This window comes from Hetaerina americana, unplaced genomic scaffold (assembly GCF_022747635.1).
Source record: "Hetaerina americana unplaced genomic scaffold, ioHetAmer1.1.p SCAF_19, whole genome shotgun sequence".
NCBI classification, from domain to species: Eukaryota; Metazoa; Arthropoda; class Insecta; order Odonata; family Calopterygidae; genus Hetaerina; species Hetaerina americana.
Genome location: NW_027286752.1, coordinates 247,323 through 270,670, shown reverse-complemented (window position 1 = coordinate 270,670; position 23,348 = coordinate 247,323). Strand labels below are relative to the sequence as shown.

General features: G+C 34.4%; 1 protein-coding gene across 1 annotated transcript; it reads right to left on the bottom strand.

Annotated features, from left to right (window-relative positions):
- Positions 1 to 437: 437 nt before the first annotated feature.
- LOC139687306 (uncharacterized) lies at positions 438 to 23,281 on the bottom strand. Its single transcript, XM_071584450.1, has 13 exons — positions 23,038 to 23,281; positions 22,911 to 22,958; positions 22,640 to 22,827; positions 18,903 to 19,020; positions 17,629 to 17,882; positions 14,974 to 15,087; positions 14,714 to 14,874; positions 14,182 to 14,387; positions 13,917 to 14,033; positions 12,484 to 12,604; positions 10,326 to 10,603; positions 8,713 to 8,848; positions 438 to 5,847 (listed from the first exon to the last, which is right to left on the bottom strand). The coding sequence occupies exons 1-13, from the start codon at positions 23,184 to 23,186 to the stop codon at positions 5,731 to 5,733; spliced, it is 2,007 nt and encodes a 668-aa protein (XP_071440551.1). The 5' UTR covers positions 23,187 to 23,281; the 3' UTR covers positions 438 to 5,730.
- Positions 23,282 to 23,348: the final 67 nt, after the last annotated feature.

The following is a 23,348-nucleotide window of genomic DNA, read 5'->3' as shown; positions in this document are numbered from 1 at the left end:
AGAAAAAATGGAGTGAATGAGTCTCTGAATTTATAAGTAGTATTTAAGAAGAAAAATGATCAGAGCAATAGCTTACACCGATTTTGATTCCCATTCTGAGATAAGTATCGTGTAATAATTATAGTAAATGAATATAGTGTAAGTATGTGAGAGCTATAAGATAATAAGTTTATTTTCCTTTGAGGAAAAGGTAGTTATACTACAAGTGCCACCTCTTGGATTCTCTAAGGAAGTTATTGAAGGACTTGAGTATTAGGTAGATTACCTGTCAAGATAAAATATTTCACTAGCCTAATTTAAGTACAGAAATGCATTCCAAATATCATTTGAATACCTGATCACCATTACCATTTCAGGCATACCATTCATTTTATTAACTCTTAAAAGGCTACTGCAAGAGTTGACATGGGCTAAATGAAGAAGCTTATGATCTTGATTTTTTTATTTAAACCATATATTAAGGTATTTATAATTTTGACAAACAGCTTGCACAAAAATCTTCCACTATTTAGCTAATACAAACTTCCAAAATGCACATTATTTATTAAGAATCTTAATCATCAGTTTTTGTAACATGTTAAGTACTAGAGAAAACAGATGAAAAGAAAGGTCATTCTATTCTCTCAGACAATGAATCTAACAACATCCCAGACAACAATTTAAAACATTGCTGTGAGTGGATGGATTAAGTGATGTGTTTGAATGCTTTCTCCTCCCCTGAGATGCACTCACATAGATCACTGAATTGCATGTCACCACCATATTAGCTAACAGGTAATAGATCATCAATTCAGACAGCTGATGGAAAATGAAGTAGCAGAAACATCAGCAACAGCCCATTCAATAATGAATACTGGCAAACCGGTACATCTACCACTGTTTACAATCAAACCAAATTTAATTTGCTCCCCTCGACTATTTCTACCAATATAAAAATTTCTCTGCAATTAAAAAACACTCATGAAAGATATTCAATGCTTTTTGTAGAAGAATAATCAGGTACTTTCATGTGAATCACAAATTTCCAAAAGTTTCACTGATTTTCAATGAATTGGCACTAAACATTAAAATATGTTCACAAAGAGAGAAATAACTGATTTTATTAATGCAATTATAGGGAAAAGGTAACCCTTTTAAGTACTAATAACATCTGATCATAAAATACTTCATTTCCATCTTATACTTAATTGGCAATATGGGGCTTTAACAGTACAATTTTCAAAGTAGGAAGCAAGCACTAAATACATTAAGACTGTAGATGATGTACAATCATAACAAAATAATTTGCAGTCTCAATTCTTCTGCTGCTGATCGATCACAAATAAAATATACAATAGGATGATAACAAGTTCAAAATAATAATATGCTAAGTAGTCCATCACATACATCAATGATTGTTCAGGTGACTAGTATAAGTATAATTAAGTACATAATACATTTTTCAGCCTATTTTTCAATTTGACTTAAATATACATGAACGCTATATTCCAATTGAACTGAGTTCTTTGTAAATTGTTGAGTGGCAAATGCTATTTTAATAAATGTAAATGAACTTTTTAGTCATCAAAAATATAAACATTACTGGCCCAAGACAATTTTGAATAACATATTGAGGTACATGACTAGAGTATAACCAATATGGATCCCTTAAGTATTCACCCCAGCACTTCACCTGCTTAAAAGCCCATACGCCCATACACATAACTTTAAAACCCTCCAGCTGATGCATATAGAGGATAAAAACTGAGTTAAACACAAAGTACAGCAAATATAATGAACAGTAACAGACAGTATCAACAACAAAGTAAATGGAAATGGACGTCTACAATATAATAACCAATGAAATAAATATTTAGTTATTAGTGATGTAGATATATTAGCAACCAAATATTCTGATAGCATTATGCATAAATAGCAAATACCACTGTAATAGTATTCTATCACGGCTAAAATACTTCTTTAGGAATGTATGACTACAAAAGGAATGGCGTAGTAATATTATTTTTTCAGCAAAAATAAATCATATAGAAAAATTATATGGCAAGGACAGAACCAAAAAAATAGTAGTCGGAAGAATTCATTGGTTGAGTGCAGGAGGTAGTTTAGAACCTCTAGAAATGAAAACAATCAATTTACATGACATCAACCTTGCTGATTTATGTAACAAATGCTTTCAAAATCCAACTGCTTGAGGGTAAAAAACTCTCCTTGCATTTATCCAAGATATGCTTCCTATAGTAAACAATCTTAGGGTAATTGTCCTTTAAAATAAATTGCTCCTGTTTTAAAATAATATAATAATTACAATTAATACTGGCCCAAGCAGAATACCTAATCTGTTTGAAAAACATAATAACAATCATGTAATTACAATAAACAATATAAAAACAAAAATATAAACAATACTGGCTTCAATTGAAACATGAAATACAGAAAAATATAATGCCTAAATTACAGACATTTACAATGACTTAACCCACTTAATAACACCTTAATTGTGCTTGTAATATTCTGGTCAAATTCTGTACCATGTCTGCTTTGTGCACCACTTCTAACCACTTTACCATTCCAAATCAAATATTCATACATACACAGCACTCGGATAAAGTTTGAAGATTAGGTACATAATTGCACAAAGTTATTTCAACAGGCATGATTAATTTGAAGGATTGCTCCCTATTAATACAACACTGAAAAACTCACAAAAACAGCTGGTGGAAGAAGATATTTTAAATCAGTTCATGTAAAATTCCCATGGAATTTCAAGCACATCAAAAGAAAGAAGACACTTATTTTGACTCGCCAGATTCTTATAAAATGGACTACTGATCGAAAAGCATCAAAAATGTCATAACTCTGAAAGTAGTACTAAGCACAAAGAAACAACTCTCACACATTTTCAAACACTTAGTTTGCGTCAGGAAAAATATAGATTGAAACTATGCCACTATTCCCAAACCAATTTTCTAAAAAATAAATTATTTATAAAAATTACTGTCAGATTTAGAAAAGGTTGGCACCACATTACCAATTGCTTATTAGGAATAATAAGCATTGACACATCTGCTCTTAGAGGAGCAACTATGAATAATCACATACACCATGAGTGGTACATAGATGAGAAATTTTGCTTCTTTGAATCAGGAAATGATTTTGAAAAGCTAAATAATTATATGTCTAGCCTCTACCCATACGGAAATTTCAAGTCACTGGAATAATAATGATATATAATTCTTACAATTAAACATTTTCATAGATAAAACTGAAAAACCTTTTGCCTCAAAACTACACATTCATGCAATCAGTGCATGCTATGCTAAATTGCTTGCTCACACTGAGCATATACAAGTATTATGATACAAATCTGACTCACAAATGCAGTCTTATGAACATTCTTTCTCAATTTATTTAATTCTTAACTTATGTGGAATTTATTGATTTCCCAATAAATTAGCCATTTGCTGTTCTTAGAGATTACAGTATTACCCCTGTATCTGTAGTTTCAGGTTATGATTACAGTTTACTGTAGTTTAGCACTGGATGAAAATGTTATATGAAAATCCAGATATCAAATTTTCTGAAACTACAAAATGTACACCATTTTGATAAAAATAGTAAAATCATCCCTATCTCCAGTGGTCGAAAGGAGAATAAATTAAGTACTACTGCCTCATCATACTCAAACTAGGCATGCCCAGTATTTACTGTGGAAAAATAATTGACAAAATTGACATGGAGCCAATTGAGCATTAAGCATTAAAAAATGATGACCTGTTTCCCTCACTGCAGTATCAAGATTGCTGGCAGATGAAAAGAATGGATTTAAAGAACAACTTACTGCTTTGCAGCACAGAGCAAGACAAAAATGAATCAAAAAATAATGGGGAGAAAATTGGAGAGGAGGTAACTTAACTTATTAAAAAAAAACAGCACAACTATGACAGAAGCTACATTAGCTACCCAGGAATTAAAAAGCAAAGAATCGTCACACTCTCAGGGATAAAAACACAGGTCCACCATTGAAATCATATTATTGAAGAGTGAGTGATGATCATACATTTTACCAAATAGTTACACCAATAGTTCAACCCTGCCCGAGGGAGAAAAATATTGGAAAAAGCAGGGATACTATTCAATGTCTTATTAATAGGAGACAACGCATTTGGTTGTCTGAAATCTATCACCTCAGCAAATAAAAATGAAAGGGTTGTGCTTCTGTGATCAAACATACATGTACGTACTGTTTTGGCCTTTGGATCAGAGAATCAAGCAGTGTTTTAAAGCCACATACAATTACTTCAAATTTTAAGGGACCAATGCATGTTTAAACTCAACCAAATGTGGAAAAGATGCAAGAAATTCACTACCATTGATGCCATTACACTGATCAAAGGGGAAGTGGACCGCCTGGCTGAAATAGATATCTAAAAGAATGAAGACTTGTAAGATTTGTTGAGATATATATAGAGAAAGACGAGGAAGACTGTGAAACAGAACCAGCCATAAATTTTATGACATAGCAAAAATTTGATCAGATTTCACAGACTACAGCAATTATAAATGTGGTAAATTCTATTACAGATATCAGCATTGTAGTCATCCAAATGCATAATCTCCAAATCATTTAGGCTTTGCCAGCAATTGTTGGATCAGTTACAAAGAACATTAACTTCCAAGCAACAATATTTTTCCAAAATATTAACAAATATTAATCCCAATATAAACTATCTCCAACCATCAACATCATCTGCTCCTAATGCCCAAACACTGATTTCACCACCAATACGACTTCTCCGCTCTTACCATTAGATGTCAGGATAACCTAGATAATCCACACCATCCTAACATTCCCCACAACTTTCCATTATAAGGTCAATGACCAAGTGCCATACTACTGTGCCCACTCTATCACCTCATTTCATTTCAGTTTCTAAGGCATTGCATTGTGGTTACATTATACCAATGTAGTAAAAATTATACCATTGCACTATCACCTGCAGATACAGGGGTAATATGTTGGTTTAAAAAGTGATGAAACCAGAGATGATTTTTTGGTTTAGTTTAGCTATTATGAAAATGTTTAATACGCTACCTACACAAGGAAACTGCAAGAAAATTTTTCACACAAATTAATAGAAAAAACTTTAAACAACTGAAACAATTGTAGACTACCATATCACACCATTAAACCTCCAAGTGTTGAATGGCATTCCAAAAGACAACCCCCACTCACTCAAATGTGATGTTTATGTATTCCAATACTGCACATATTTTTATTTATTAAAGTTGCCGAAGGTATCATAAATATGAACCATGAGATTAAGTTAATAAATAAATCCTCATCGGTTCATATCTTAAATGCATGCATTCCTCCTTGAATTAGAGAATTTCAGTCAATGCTTTGTAAAAGATGTAACAAGTCAAAATAACTGCTAATTGATTCATACAAGGTCTGAGAGTTATGATATTTTCATAGCGTTACATAAGCTTCCCATCTTCCTTCCCTTCCTTGAACTCTTTTACAAACTCTGAAGGATATTAAATCAGGGCTTTGTAATCTTTTTATACACTTACTTACATGACACTGAAAAATATTTTTATTCTTCTTCAGCACAGCTACCTCTTGGTCAAATTGGCGTTCATAAAAAAATGAATTAACTCCACTACTTTTGGAGGTTATCCCTGCTGCATGAGGGCCATTAGAGGTGGCTCCATATGGTAATATTGCTTCTAAGCAGCCACAGGTGGGGGAGCCCGGCAGTAACAGAACTTCCGTAGATTCTCAGCATCCGCTTCGATGCAATGGGCAGCTCGACCATATTTATTTATGCGGCTGATGTCTTCCACCTTAAATGAGCCACATTTCCAATTACACTGGTTACTCAGCATATACAACTATACAAAGAAATGATGTGAAAAATAATGCAATGCAAAAGTGTCTCCATAATGAAACAGTGCAAAATGGGCAAAACATGGATACAAGAGCTCAGTGAGAGAACTATTATATTAATGCTCAGCAGAGTACCCACTCTTTGCTACAGTGGATGTAAAATCTTCCTCTCTCTCTTTTCCACTTCCCTCCTACTAGGTTGGCAATTAAAATTGTATTTCTGCTTCAATTTTGCATTGCCTTTGGTAGAATTAAACCTCATTCTTCACCCAGGCGTACCCCTGAATAGGAGTACCAATGAATCTATTAGGTGTGAAATATTCACTCTTCATCAAACATTGTTCACAATTTAAACAGCAAAGGAAAAATGGTGAAAATAAGTAAATAAACACTCAAATTTTGATTAATGATGTTGTACTATTAAATTTTCTTACTAAAATGAAGTATAGAGATTAACCATGGCCATGAAAAAGGCTTCGCTTTTTTTGTGAGCTCACAGGCTTGGTGATTTGGAGAAAGGGAGAAGATTCAGTTGTGATGCATTCATTCACTACACTAAGTGTTGCACAATTGACAAAATTGCAACAATGTGATCACACAAAAGTGAATATTCAACATTCTTTTCGCATAAACCTCATCACAAGGGGGTGAATTTCATATTGGCAGTTGACGTCTGGACTTCTACAACAACATGCTTTTTGGTTAAAAGAGGTTCAGTGTAGGGAAGTTTTTTCATTCACTTTATATGCTATGGAGCTGGGACATGAGTCCATTCAACAGAGGAGTTTGTTGCAGAGAGATTTTTATAAGACAAAGAGGTTTTCTTGCATAGAATATGGCCATGACATCTTTGTTTTCTTAATGGGTTTTGAGACAGCATTTGACATAGTGAATTGAGCCAAATAAATGAACACACATATACATAATGCAGCATACATATATGAGCAGACTTAAGGGATATGTGACTTATCTGAAACATGTCTCAGACTGTACATGTACAGGTAGTAGCTGAGAGAGAGTCTAGATGGTCAGTGTCAGGAATGGGATAAGCCTGGAGTGTCCATTATCTACCGTGTAATCTTCAACGAATTTGCAGAGAAAATGGCAGGACGCATTGGAAGGAATGGAGGAATAAATGAAAGCAGATGGAGAAATGATCAAGTCAGATTTGCACATCAAGTAGTAAGGGGTTACCCAGGGGATTGCAATAATTGTGGAGCACATTACAGAACCAGAGTGGTAGGTAGGTAAGAGGATGAGGATCAATGAAAGGAAAAAAATGTAATGAGATTCTCTCAAAGGAAGACATAGATAAACATTAAGGTTACTAAGAAAGTAAAGCAGTTCTAGTATTGGTAAATATTTTACCAGAAGGCAGGCAAAGTGATATGGGCATTAAAATAATCATTACATTGGGGAAATAAGTTCTTAAAAAGAGGAGGGAGTTAATGAACAGAACCTTGATTAAAGATGTAAAGGGACTAGTGAAGATTTTTGGGTCAAGCATGGCAATGAAAAGTGGGTGTTGAGGCTATAGATTGGAGGCTGTTGAAATATGGCTATGGATAAAAATGGAGAAAGTGAAATGAATAGAAGAAGTACAAGTCATGAAAGGCAAGGAGAGGAGGTTGTTGGAGAAATTAATGCAAGGCAGGACAAATGGATGCATGGCATACTCAGTGGGAATGGAATATCAAAGACTGTGACTAAGGAATGATGCTGAGTAGGTGAGGTAGATGGAGGAAAATATTAGGCATGACAGACAAAATGAAAGAAGGTAGAAAGGACAGTAACTCTTGATTATCTGTGCTATGGATGCATGATAATGCACAGATAATCTAAATATGTGGAAAATATGGTCGTGCATTAAATGGATATATACATAAACACCTTTTTTTTCATTTTGTTATTCCAAGCTAAACCATTCATGTAGCCATGAAAAAAACCTGTCAAAGGACAAAGTTTAAAAAGGATTGCTAATGCGAATTCATACAGGTATGTATGAATGTATTACCATATGATACCGATTAAAATAATTCATAGTAGATAGTTAAGGACTAATCTGTTTTATAGTAAAACTATGTATTTGCTGGCCTTGAAGGAGAATGGAATTCTTGGGGTTAATGAATGCAAGGGAAATAATAATGGGAAAGGACAGATAGTTCAAAAATGTTTAAATTAAAGCATAAAATACTATTGACAACTTTTGACTACGAGAAATTAAAAGCTTTTATGAAAGCAGTGGAATTTCAAAATTCTTTTTTTCATGAGGTATATCAAAGTTTCAAATCATTCAATTATCTTTCTGATTTTAATTTTATTAAAATTTCAAGGTGCTGGGAAGAGAGTAGCATGGATAATCCACAAAATGGACTTTCCGCACATGGATGATCTAGGGTTTACTGTGAGTGGAGTTGAAGAATGGTTTACAGAAGTAAGGGTGTCAGGGTAGTGAGTGTCTTAGGTGCGGCTTATAAGTGTAGCATTGGTTAGCCTCTGTGCCCATCAAGAACCTGCCTTAACCAGTAGACACAATTAATGATGCTTCAAAAATTATGGCAAATACATGCAATCTTAATTTTGCCTTTTAATACATTAAAATGGTATCAACATTGTCCACATTTATTATGTTTTGGATGGGTACAAACTTAACACCCTTGCATTTCTTAACCTACTAGTAAATATTTATGTTTAAAATATATATTAAGTTCATGACTAATGCAAAAGCATGCTTTCAACATATTTGAGGACATTCTACATCTACAAATAATGCAAATAATTATTTTTAGAATTTTACAAATTGAAACATGAAAACAGCATACTTTAATTGTGAATGAGTTGTCTCGCACGTCGTACTGAAGTGATGCTTCAAATCTACCTGCTCCTGGCTGAGTTTCCACTTTCACCTGATAAATTTCTTGCGTTACTTCAGTCTGGGCAGACAAGTCAGGCACAAACCTGTTGCATTGAATAAAACAGGAAATTATAATGCTGTCAGGGTTGCTGCATTTCTGATTTCATCACTCTCCAAATTTTCTGGGTTTTACAAAGTAAAAGTCATGTTTTTTCGTGCCTTTCTTTAAAATTAAACATGGAAGTACAAGGAATATATTTTACATGATGTTCACAAAAGGGGAAGGTTAATGACAAACCAGATCCATGCATCATTTCAAGTTTATTTTGAACCTTGGTTAGGTTGTGATTTCAAGCAACATGATGGGATAAAAATTGAGGCCACAATTTTCATATTAAATTTAGGAATTTTAACTTGCATTGGAAAAATCCAAGTCCATGCAAGTAATCACTCATGGAAAAATATGCAGATAACATTTGAAATTCTAGCACCTAAATGAATAACATGTAAAAACAATACATTTCACTGATTTCATTCTTGAAAATAGCCCCAGTTTTTGGCAAACTTCAGGTGTCACATAGGTGAGACTAGAGCTAACATCACATTAACAACAAGACCTATACTAATGTCATAAAGAATCTTAATTATTCATTATTGCTCAAGTAACAAAATTCTTTCTCTATGAATTTCTCTCACTTTCCATGTTATGGTAACCTTTTAAGATTATAGCTTCAGTTCATACTAGGTACATGATCTCACAACCATTACATATGGTAGTGTGATTCTAAGACCATACAAAATATAATAAATATGTCTGTTGAACTTTTACAAGGATCTTAACCAGAGTGAGAAAAGTTGAGAAAAAAAATTATGATTTATGCAATATCTCGTAATGCCTTTCCAATGTTCAAGAGATCTGGCAAATTTTGTAAAGATCTAGTTGCATTTTAACAAGCAATAGTTAGAAATCAAATTTACAGGACCTCAGCAAGATATAAAAGATATCTGATAATTTAGGAATGCCTTTGAACTAACAATTAATGGTGAAGCAAATGAATTACATTATCTCTCTACAAGGTTTGGCATTTGCTTTCCAACATAGAATTAATTTGTACACCGCTAATGCATATTAGAACTTTTCTACATTCAGATAATGGTTGGTATCACAATTGGAAAAAGTGTATTGGGCAAGAGTATATAAAATTATAATCATTCATTCATGCATAATAAAATGCTTATGATTACCTATTTTCTGATTCCAAGATAATATCACATGCCGTACTGTAATGTGATTATCTAAATTACTGCTATAATAGAACTAACTCTTGGACACCAATTGTGGGCATACAAAATTTAATATGCCTAAAATATATCTTTTACTGAGCCCCTACCCTTTAATTTAAATTTATTCAGATAAATTGTGGATCTGAACTTCTACCCTTTCTGATCAGTTTTCCCTCACCCTCATAGTTGACTCAGGATGTAACTGGAGCCAACAAAAATATATCCAAGTTATGTAGTAACTTTTTAATCTGATTATTAATATGAGCAAGTAATTTTGTACTTAAGAGCCAAACAAACCCATCAGTATCAGCATTTTTCCTAAAATGTAATAGGCCTCCTCCTGGTAAAAGCTTTGCAGCCCAAACAAGCTTTCCCGTTTTCAGTGGATGGCATCTTGTGCGGTGGCCTTCGGTCAACTTGTTAATGTAATCCACAAGAGCGTTGGCAGCTAGGGCAGCAGTCGACAAAGGATTGGCCACCAGAGAGAGAGAGGCTGCAGGTAACTCTTCCCATGAAAGGCATGCACACCAATGTGCTTCTATGGAAGCATCAGAGCATGTTCTCTCACTGGGAACCTATTGTAAAATCAAAGAAACAGAATTAAATACAAGGATATATGACATGGAAAAAATACATCTACATCAAGAAACAAACAAAGACAGTTTCAATTGCAAGGCCATGTGCTGACAACTGCAAGATCCAGGATTCCACTTTCAGGAGGAATTAAGTGGATGTAAAGGAACTAAGGAACAACATGTCAAGCATAGAATATCAGTGATGGTCAGTAATTAGAGTTCTGGACTACAAAATAGCCACTGGCCCACAAGGTTAAATAATTTCTATCACAATGTGTTAAGCATACAGAGAATATCTGTATCGTTAAACATTTCTATTCATGGCAAATCTGACTGAAATTGATAACAGTTCACAAGCACCTGAGAAAAAACAACAGATCTTTAGCTACAGGATATGTTGCCTACTGTCCAAATATCCCAGTGAAAGGTAGGAATGTGATTACAGAGAAGAATAAAAATACAGCATACACTAAATAATGATAATAATATGGTAAAGTAAATCCATTTCAATGAAAGGGAATGGAAAATATATTAAGGTGTCAGAATGGTCAGAGGATTAAAATGGAGATAAAAAAACTGCCTATAACAGAGCGTACAGTTACATTTATCAATGGCTCCTGAAGATTAATAATAAAGGTAGAGAGTACTAAGAACTACTTTACGGTAAAGAGATAAAGCCAGGTTGAATGTGCCCAGGGAATGAGAAATGGATAACTACAGATTTTGCATAAGAATGTGAGATAAAAAAGGCAATGGGAAATGAAGAAAAAGAAGTCATTCAGCATAGATAATACCACCACAGAATGACCCAAGAAATTAGGGAAAAATTGAGAGGTGTCTTTAAATTGAAAAAAAATGATGCTTCGGTGGAATTTTATACATTTATGAATAACAAAAAAGGTACTACTGCAGTGTAAACAATATGAAACTGTGCTTCCATTTTCACAAAAATCCAACACTTTGCTTCCCCTGCCCTCTCCCTACACCACCTCATTAAGGCCTGTATAGTTCCCAGTGACACAAGACCTTCCCCTCTCCCAAGGGCTTATTGAACAAGGGGCATCCCACTGTTCCTACCTCGAGTCCTATGCACTCTCAGCCCCTGACCTTATGATGTATCATACATAACCCTGTGTCCACCATCTCTCCTCCTCAATACCCTCTTGCACCTTCCCATTCTCTAACTACCCCTCTCTATTAACTCCTCCGCTAACCAACCCCTATATATATCCGGACAAAATGTTGAGGTTGCCCCTGATGATGTCGCACCACAACAAAACCTAGGTCATGAAAAATAAAGATTATTATCCAGTTGAATTACATGCAAAGAATTTTTGGTTAAGATATGAGACACCAACTCTGGCTTGGAATCAAAAATGAAAAGAATGGCAAAAACAATAGAAGTTCATCAAAATTGAATATCTAAGTAGCCACAAAATTATGAATGTAGTATTTAAATAAATATTCATGCAACAATATAAGAATGAAGATAAGGAACATTCAGTGACTTAAACATCACGATCATTTGCCTGGGACCAAAACATTAAATCACAAGGCGTGTTGGAGTAATTCAGACTAAAATGACTGTGACAGGAAAAATGCATTACTTCACAAGAATACAATTCATACTTAAAATTTGGATACATTAATTAATCTTGGGACACTGAAGACTACTTAAAGATCAATTAATTAATTGGGACATCTTTTTTACGAAAACTTTCATTAAAATATGTAAAATTACAACAGTACCATAAGGACTACCATAATTAAGCACTTATTAAGGTGTATGTATAAACTAAATACTTATTTTTTTCTAGATTTTTCAATGCACAAGGGCTTATTAATATGTGACAAATAATTACTTATATGAATAATCCTACCTCTTTAAATAAACTGATGGATCGATTTCGCAAACTTCCCTTTCCAGCTCCTCGGAAGTGAAGGACATCCTTAAGTGTTGGGTTAATGTCAAATGGTGTAGTTAGACGACGTGTATTCACCCTAAAAGAAGTGAATGTTACAAATGTCGTTGAAATGTTAATGAGTGGTTAGGTATATATAAAATCAGATCAATTTTAAAATACAAAATTTACCAATGTGCATATAAAATTAAGTTAATCATAAACACAAATATTACGAAAATGATAATGGAGTGGGTGAAATCTTAATAAAATATACATGCACACAGTTATATATAATTTAACATGGAAATTTTCCATTTCAGTTAATTAAAATTTAATTTCTACATACACAATTTTAGCACAGTAAAATAACTATATGTTTTTGGAATAAAATTATAGACATTTGGGCTTTGAAAGTGTTACTTTTGTCACATCAGCAGTAGAGAAAAGTGTTATACAAACTCAGAAAGCTTCATACATCTGCCAAATAAGTGGCACGAAATCATTGATTCTAATTTCACTTTATGGTTTTTAACAAGAACCATGCAAAGGGACCAAAAAACAAGTTGGGGAATGCTCATTTGGCCAACTTTCAGCAACCATACTTCAGAAACATATGTATTCAAGCTGAAAAAATGTCATGGTTAACAATGGAAGCTATAAAAATACTCTCAATTCTTGAGTATAAATAAATATAAAGTCCTTCAAGAGATACAGACATAGATAGACAAAATATGTATTACAGCCTTTGGATTATTCATTTTGTCCTTAACCTTTACCCAGTCACACAAAAACTTTCTTTTCTAGCTAAAGGAGAGAAAATTGCATAAAAAGGTTCTGAGAACCTATTTTGGAGTTGTTTCAGACATTCTATATCTAGCCAAAAACTGTACCCTGACAATGAGGCTATGAAAATGGGAGCACTTGGCAGCAGGTGAAAAGGGCCTTGACTCATGACCACAGTCTTAAAACTTTCCATCAGTCATAGGCAGATACTCAATTTCTCATAATCTAATTGGAAGTCCTACTCTAAAATTGGCAATTTCATGGGCCTTAAAGCCTTTCCTTTTCTCAGTTCTCAATTTTTTCCATTAAATACAATAAACATGTATCTTCCTTCCCTTCTATTGCCTCACCCATCATACTCCCAGTTTATTTTCATGCTCATACTCAAACCAACCACCATATTTGCTTCAATTCTCAACTCTACCTGTGATGGAATTCCTGTGTGCATGTATTTATGCATCTTTCTCTGATTTCATTTTAGTTTGACACTCTGAATTTTCAACAGGTAGCTGCTGCCAAATAATGATAACTTTGCCTATATTTTCCATTCATTTACAACCTCCACCCATGGCTGAACACTGGTTTCATCTAAAATATTAAGATACCCATCAATAAAATGAACTCACCTAAAGTTTGCCATTGCTTCAGGATATTTATTTTCAAACCAAGGAGGAAATACAAAACTGAACATTGGCAGTCGCTCCTCTTGTTTTCCCTGCTGTGTGTCACGAATTTGAGCAAACCTTTGGGAAAATAATTATGCTATTCAATAGACAAACTAAACCACAATGATTGTAACTTAAGCAATACGCTATAATTCAATAGCAGTAAAATGAAAAAATAAAAGTAAATATTCTGAAATGGTATCAAGAAGACATGGTTACTAGTTACCTGTGCCCATGATCACTCATAACAATGAGTAATGTATTATTTAGATGACCAGAAGAGTGGAGACCTTCAAAGAAGCCCTTTATATCTTTGTCTATAGCCCCAATCATGTTGTAAGAGTCATGAGACAGCTCTGAGTGAAAGCTGAACATAAATTTAGGCTTGTCTCTATAAACGTCAAAAAAATCTCTGGCATAGTTGATCATAATCTAGAATAAAATAAAAATGAACAGTGAAAAGCTGGGTGAGAATAAAAAAATTGTAACCATGAAAAATTAATACACCAAACCAATTAAGACTAAAATAAGTACAGCCTAATAACATGCCTCAACACTGTGCATAAGGCACTTGCATCCATCCTTATTCAAGAACATCAGCCCAAAGGCTTAATTACAATATTTATATATTTTATTGGATTATTAATATTTATATGAAATTAGACTTGTAAAACACAATACTTGGCTTAATGGGCTATAAATTATTCATGCCAAAAGGTAAATTTATAATCAATTTCTTTTAATTAAAGTAATCCAACCTTATGCCTTGGTAATGATCCCAGACAATATTTCTTATAACCACCATAATCTGGAGAAGCTGCCACAAAAAAGGGTCGCATGTAATGGTCAGTTGGAGGCTCAGAAAACCCTTTCAGCCGGTATGTAAATGTTCCAATACTTGGACAATCTTCAGCATAAGCTGAAAACAAAGAATTTTTGCATAAACCAAGAAACATACAACTTCCTCAAAGCCCTCAAAATTTCCCTGAATAATTTCATTTAAAATTATTTCCCTTACCAGTCACATAGCCATTTTTCCTGAATTCATTCCATACAAAAGGATAAACATTAACAAAGTTAGCTTTTTCTCCCATCCTTTTTCTTGCTTCAGGAAGTTCAAGCTCCGTTTTGCCTTGAATGAAAAAGCAACAATTTAGAGGATAATATACATTGCATTGCAACAAAAGCATTGAACACTATATATAAATTTGAGCTAAGGCACAAAATAATTGTTTCACCAAATAGGAAGCATTTGCTGTAAACCAGATTTCGCTAACAGATCTGTGTTCTAGTGAAGCTTCAACTGGATTTCAATAAAATATCTCAAGTTATTCTTTGGAAAATCAGAGTATTTCATCTTAAGACTTCAATATAATGGATTTTTTAAATAAAGAGCTACCAATTTGATTCTTTTTCAGTAGCAATTTTCATTATTAGAAATGTGTATTATAACTTGAACAGGACCAATGCTAGTTAGAAGCTTGGTTCAAGGAATGGAGTATAGGATTTTAATCAGAATTTAGGAAGCTGTGACAGGTTCTGCTCTACAATTTTAACCAAACAATGACATGGACCCATTCATGGAATGGATGTAATTTAGATGGATGGAAGATTTAATATAAAAATATTGAGCCTTCACACAATACTAGTGAAGACTTAAGTCTTCTTCAGAGTTGAAAATCAGAATGTTTGATACTGTTTGAGGGTGCTCACATTTGGTAATAAATAACAAAGATGAAATATTCAAATTTGGACAGAAAATCATTTGCATGTGTCTCAGCAATTCAAAATTTCAAAGATATATACCCAGAGCTTTTCTTTGCATGTGTAAAAAGACATTAAATCCCATTACAACCAGAATGCACTAATTTGTCCCTGAGTAAGTTATTGTTTATTTGACTCAGAATTTATTCAGATGAAGGAAGGCACTTTTTCTAGGCAATTAGTGCCTGTCTACCCGGCGGCTCAGTTCTGGCTGGAACATGGTGGTCATACTACTGGCACGATAAAGTAGAATTGCAGAGTTACTAAACACCTTGTTGAAGATGATTTGGTGAGGGGATTTATCTGTATATTTCCGAAATAAGAATAAATTGCTGGTGCAAAAGACAAGAGGGATGTGTTTGTCTTTAATACTTGTTTCGTAGCTGATATCTATGATAAACTACAACATGCTGGCAGTTGAGTTGTTTCGCATAAAAAGTCATGCATTTTGTGTAAGCCGCTTCATATTAAGAAATATAATTAACTGATGGAATCTGTAGATAAAACCGACAAATATTCATAGCCATACAATCCAACACCAAAATGTTTAACTCCATTTAAAATATTTGCCATACATCTAGCTTTAAGAATGCTTTTGAATGGATTTTTTGTTCATGAAAATGCTAGAGGTGATTGCATTTGGTTAAAAGATTTAATAATGAAGAGTTGACGAAAATGAATGCTAAGGTACAGTATTGCTTTCATGAAGATGATTAGTAAAAATGTTGCTAGTCTCATCTAAAGAACCAAGAGCCCATATCAACTTGTGCAAATACAGAGCACAAGAAGTAAAAAACTGACCTTATAGCCAATGCTGTGCATGTACCTCAAGACCAGTTATAAAAGATTTAAGGCTTATGTGCTCCGTTTTTCCAAACTTCCCACAGCTGTATACAAAGGAATATTTTGAGCAATAAAATAATACTCAAGACAAGAAACATTAAATTTAATAGAGAAATGAAAACATCACATGTTGTAAAAGATTTTAAGAATATGTTCAATTCTCCATTTTTGACCATATTTTTTAAACTGTTTTTGTAAAATATCACACTTTAACACAACAGAATAATTATTGGAAGATTGGCTTTGTTAAAAATGCTGTGAATGTGGTTTATTGTGTTGTTAAAAATGAGAAAAGAGAATAGATGCAGCAGAAATGGATGTTTGGCAGTATGTAAATGTAATACACCGGGGAAGGTTATAGTTCATTAGTAATATTTATGTAATTTTTGGCATATTTTTCATGTAAATAAAAGATTTCTTGTATTCACAAAGCCAGTTTTCTCTTTATTATATGAGAGGAAGTATTATGAGTGATGATTTGAGGGGTTTGGTGGCATAGAAGGTGGATAAAAAGGGATTAGGAAAGAATTTGTTTTAACATTTAAAACTCCAAACAGAATCATATAGAAATAATTTAAGTATCAAAGGCTGGTATTTTCACAACTATGTACATACATTAGAGCCACGGTAGACCAGGAGTAGAGGCTTGGACTACTGACCAGAGAGCCCAGGTTTGATTCCCGGGCATGCCACTCTGGGCACCCTCAGCTCTACCCAAGCTGTGTGATTTTTCAGGAAAATCAACCTTCAGGCTGATTACAGTTTTTAAGGCTCTTTTTATGTAAATACATTGTGTAGCTAGAGAGTCAAGTGATTAAGATGCAGAACTTTTCTTAATGAGAAAATTCTACTTTAATTGCATTCGTAACAGAAAAATGATATTTGTAACATGTAAGCTCAACGCATGTAGGAAATTGAATAAGTGCTAAGATTGCAAAGACAAAAGAATAATGGAATATAAGTTACATAAGGGATGGTCACAGCATTCCCATGCAATGTTAGGTTATCATAAAAAAGTCAATAAAAATATAAAAAAATTTATATCTCACAAAACACTAGGCATTACCAGTGAGAATAGGTATTAAAGCCTGAGGGGTTCCATCTCCAACAATGTTATAACCTTCGAGAGTCAAAGCATTCAAATTATTTTGAAGATACTGAGAAGTCAAAGGTAATTTCCTCAAGAACGTGTTCCGTGAGAGGGAATCATGGCCCCAGATTAGGACATTAAGACCCAAAGCGTCGGGATGGAGGTTGCTCCAACCACTCCTGGCAGCTGCAATATCATCACGCCTTACACCAGACATGATATTTCTCCACCTGAAAAGTAGATGCATCAGTAATTAAGTAGAATCAAAGCATCGCACATGTCATATATGAAACTATATGAACCATGTTCAGAGATCTAAGTGCAAATAACTCTATGCATTTTTACAATAAAAATGTTTGTGTTGTCCACCATTTTTCTTCAACTGACCAAGGTTTTGACTCTTACACTGTTATTTTCAAGGTTGAGAGGTAAGGAGTTGCAATCATTTAAGTGGATAGCAGATTGAAGAAGAAGGAGGAGGATATTGTTGGAATTGCAGCAAAATGGGAGGAGGGAATAACAATGAGAAATCCTGATCCTGCTACCAACCAATGACAAAGTTCCAACAGTAGCCTCCTCTCTCTTCTCCTCTTACTGCCATCCACATATACATGGTGCGACAACATAACTTTCTTATTTCAAACACAAAATGCTTTCAAAAAAGGAAGTTATGCTGCTGCACCCTGTACAACGGACTACTATGCTTCCCTTCCCCATGCCGACAATGACAGTGGGTGGAGAGGTATGGTTAAGTGTCAAAACTTGGGTCAGTTAATAAAATTTTTTTTTAATTGGTGAACAAAGAAAATACATTTTTATTCTAAAAATAATTAGTTACTTTCGCATAGGTATATGCACCTTAAATCTTAGAGTATTGAATTTATGAATTTCTAGTTTCTAATCAACCCAATTAAACTTGACTTCATTTGATGCATGCATAGAAAAAATAAAGGAGATGCATCAGTTCATATGAGATAGGCCACATCTAGACATTTGGGACCCAAACAAAATAATAATTTTGGATTTTGAAGGTATAAGGTCCACAAGACTTGTTACCTAAAAATTTTATGATAAAGGAAATTGTTACAGAGTTATAAGAGGAACACTTTTATCCAATTCACCATTTGCTAGTGAATTGGATCAAATTAAGTCTGATTTGAATCAATATAATTTTACCTAGAAGAATTTGCACAGCTCTACAATCATCATGTTCAACTGTCACTAATAGCAATTTTCAAAAATCTACTTACTTCTTCCCATTGGCATGACAACGAACTTTGACAAAGTCACTACCTTCCAATGTGTAGTCAGTGTGAGTGGTCGTTGTAAGGCCATAGCTGACAAGGTTATCAGACTCACGCACTATATCTGTTAAACACAAGGGTTTTTAATGACATATAACAGAGGTTATTGAAAAAAATAACACAATACACAAAAATCCTTATTAGACAATCTGAATGGTATACACAATTAATGGAACAAGCACAAGTTCTTATGGATTCCTGAAATCCATTTATGTCATCCCTTTCAACCAAAAACCGTGCACTCGTGCATAATCCTCCATGACTTCACTTATATATATAGAAATCCTTTACATTGATTCCATAATGATATTGCATGCATTAATATTTATTATAAGATAGGGAACATAGGTTATTGAAAATAGGCAGCTTTTATGTAAAGAATGTTAGGACTTGCTGCTTTTCCATTGGCACATTAGATCATCGGGAGTCTAGGAAGTATCAACTGAAGCAGCAATATTAGTATAGAAATATGGGTGGGGCCTTAAGATTTTGAGCTGCACTATTTGGTCCGTGTAAGATATTTTTCCATAAAATTGCAAATTGCAAATTTGCAAATTTGCAATTTGCAAATTTGATTTATTTTTTTAACATCAAACATCTCATGACACTTCAAAAAGCCATCATGGAAAAATCAACCACATTCAAAATTTTCCATAATAGATCAATCAGTAGAGGTGACAGATAGGAGTCCATTACAGGGTCTACTGATTGATGATATATTTTATTAGGAGTCTTAAAGAATGTTTAATTTTAAACATACTACTCAAACCTAGGAACAGCTTAGCCATGACTATGGTATTTCAGCTTCATAAATTGAAATTGTTGTGGGGACTAAATAAATAAATAGAAGAGCCACATATTATGATGCATCAACGGGGCAAAGTTTACTTTTATAAAACGTGTGAACTTTTTACCCCATGTATAGGGGTAAAGTAGAGGTATACAAGGTGAAAATGAAATTTAACTCATGGGTAACCAAATGATAATGGCTATTTGCACAACAAATATCAAATGGATTGGGACTTGACACTCTAGAACAATTGAAAATGCCAAAGATGGAAGGATTTTCCAGTGGCATATCGATCCCTACTTGGGGAGCTACTTGAAAGTGGAGTTAGCCATCCATCAGATGAGACATGTGGATCCTATGGTGCCTATCTTAAAAGTAAGCTAATACTGGGGCAGGGTTCCCTCTAACTTTTCTCCATTCCCTGAAGATCCTAGCCCAACCAAATCATCCACATATCCCTTATGACACAAACGACCTTAGCTGTTGGTCGCATCCACTAATAACTACCACACATTTTTTCGAATGGAGTACCAAACCAGAGGCCTTGTTCCAGAATTTGAAGGAACTAATGGCATCCCCTGCAGTTCTCGGATTTTATCTGTAGGACCGACGACCACCTATAGCTTCAATTTTAGGCCAGACGTCTCCAGCAAGACTGGGAGCTGTCCTTATTCAAGAAAAAAAATTGGGACCGCAAGCAATCAGGTTTGCTAGCAATTCTTTCACGGATATGTAGTGCAGATATTCTTAGCCAGAAAGAGAAGCTCTGGCCTAAGTCTGGGCCAGTGAAAATATTTAAATACACCTCCGTGGTAAACATTTCACCTTAATAACTGTTAAAAAGGCCCTTTAAATACTATCTAGAGTCTTGTTAACATGCCAGAATTGACTGTTGGGCCATGACATTAAAATACTTTGACTTTGAAATCGTTTAAAAATCAGGTAGCATGAAATCTGCGGACTCAAGGTCAACATTCCAAAATACAGACCAACCTAAGAGTAATAGATCTTCAGCCGAGTACCACTTATGAGAATTACCAAGTTTGCAATCCCAAAAGTAATGATTCTTCACATGCATAGTTCCCATAGTAACTAAAAACTGTGATGAATGATAAGAAGTGTTTTAGCTGACAGCATACTAGAATCTGGAAGAAGACACCCACAAGCCTTTGAGGCGATTCAGTTTAAATTATTTGAGGCAAAGAGTGTCTTTCTCAGATACAGCAGAAAAGCTCTGAAGAAATTGTATCAGCATACCCTTCATTTAGTCCATGAAGGTCACATATGAATGCATAACATGGAGTCCCTGTCTTCTAAATTTTTTGGATGGATATAGAGAAGGAAGTCAAAATTTGAGCCATATCATGCCACAGATGTTAACTAGGGGTTTCAGCCCACCAGTCTATCGAAAGGACTGAATGGCTACAGACCACAAGGGAAGTTATCAGTATTATCTTCCTTGGTCCATTGTTAGGCAAAGATCATTTTCTCAACATGGTGGACTACTATAGGTAAACAAAACGCAGGTTATGAGGTTTTCCAGAAGGAAGAAGGCTATTTAAAACAATAAAACTGGAAGGCAAACACAAGAGCAAGTAGAACAGTTTACCAATTTTGGAAGGGCCTTGGATCAAGATAGTAAAAGCGATAACGATATCAAAAGAAGATTTGCATTAGGTGAAGCCTTCACAAGGAGGGAGTTGATGGCAGGTACATTGAGTAAGATTAAGTAGTGAAAACTGTGGGGTGGAGTGTGGTTTTGCCCGGCGTGGAACTTGGTAACTGAAGCAAGATTATATGCATAGATTGGAGGATTTGAGATGTGGGAGTGAAGACAGATTGAAAAGCTGACATAGACCGAATGGAAAACAAATGAAGTATTGGGCATGGTGGGAGAGGATAGTAGGGAAAAATACAAAGTAGGATGGAAAAATGGATGCAGAGAATTTTGATAGGCGACGGAATGTTGAAGACAAAGATAAAGGAGAGAACAATTGGCAAACAAGGGAGAGAGGATGGGGATATTGAAGGGAGGAAGGAGAGCTATGCAGAATTGAAGAAAGTTTTCTTTAGTGTGAGATGTCAGGTTATTTCTGGGTTATTAGGATAAGAAATGAAGGGGTGTTAATGTTCACTCCATTCAAAGACTACCTTAAACAGTAGACCATCAAAATAATAATAATTTCCCTGGCCCAACTTGAATAAGATAATAAAGACATCCACACTGGAGACATGAGGGAATTGGTACGATTTAAATATATTGTGATTTCCAAGTGGTAAATACAAACCAGGAATATCGATAAGGAGCGGAATGTTTCAATTATACAATGTTTAACCAAATTTGGGTATTCCATTATAACATTGTTTCGATATAATGGAAAGAAAGAGAATCGTTTCTCAAGTTGAATTGTACATTAAATCATTTCAAAAAGGATGAGACACTATAGTATGTACACTCTTAAAAAAAAAGAGAGAACTTGAATTACCAAGAGATAAGTCTACGTCGTCCGTGCAGAGTAAGCCTCCTAAGTTATGGCTTCCCTAAGTAATTAATTACATCCCTGAAAACAAATTAGCTTAGATGTGACTTGGGCGTATTTTGCCCCATACTCGCCATTTATACTTTGAAAAAGAACACGCCGGTTGAAGTGACCCTTTTATAAGTGTTGGATCACCAAGGGCTTACAGCGGGTTACCACACTACATTTAGGGCAACTGTTCACAGCCGTTCAATTATAATTCATGGGAAAAAAGAAAACGATGAAAGCGCTGTTGACTTTTAAGATCGCAATTATAACTCATCCAAAATGTGAATAATTTCTGAGATAAGGCGGATATGTCAACATAAGTAAACAATCGCTGCAATACAAACTGAGGTAAACAATCGCTTTACCTGTAAATGAACATTCAATTTCTCCAAGCGCCTTTTTGGAACTTTCTTTTACTCGAGCGACATTTCCAATTATTTCCACCCAGTTTGGTGAATCCCCACAATCTATTGGGGGAACGTCCTTCATATATTTCATGATATCCTTATTTCTGACATCAAGATTCGGATGGCGGCACGCTTGACCACTGGATCTATACAATATAAAGCAATATGTCGCCATAGTTTCTCACGAAAAGTGTCCTTAAATACCGTATCAAATCATCTATGTACTCACGGATAGTATGCTGAGTGAGAAGAGTTTATTCTTAAGGCAACGCCCCTCCTATGAGCCAAAGTGGAAAATTATAAATTAGAAAGCGTGAATTAGCGCACAAAATGCTGCTCTGGAAAATCTTACTTACAATATGGTGTTTCTCTCTAATTCTGAGTCAGTTAAGCTAAACTGGGCTCGCATCAGCTGAAAAATACCATACAAAAAGCAAGCCAAAATAAAAACATAGAGTAATCTCCTAATGTGAAACAACTTCGTCATAATGACTACTGCTGTCATTTTATGCCCAACAATTGTGGTATCAAATTTTCATATTTTCTGCCACACAGGAAATACATATGGCCATGTATATTATCATAGAATACAAATAATAATCTTCCATCCACGAATGTCCATTGCGCTTAAAAACAACAGACACTCCCGGAGAAACAGACGAGGAAC

Bases quoted from the DNA above. Each gene is read 5' to 3' on its own strand.
- LOC139687306 (XM_071584450.1), bottom strand. From the start codon at position 23,186: ATGACAGCAGTAGTCATTATGACGAAGTTGTTTCACATTAGGAGATTA. The intron at 22,828-22,910 runs GTGAGTACATAG...TATATTGTATAG, and splicing joins TCTCACTCAGCATACTATCC to ATCCAGTGGTCAAGCGTGCC. The intron at 19,021-22,639 runs GTAAAGCGATTG...TGTGTTTAACAG, and splicing joins AATTGAATGTTCATTTACAG to ATATAGTGCGTGAGTCTGAT.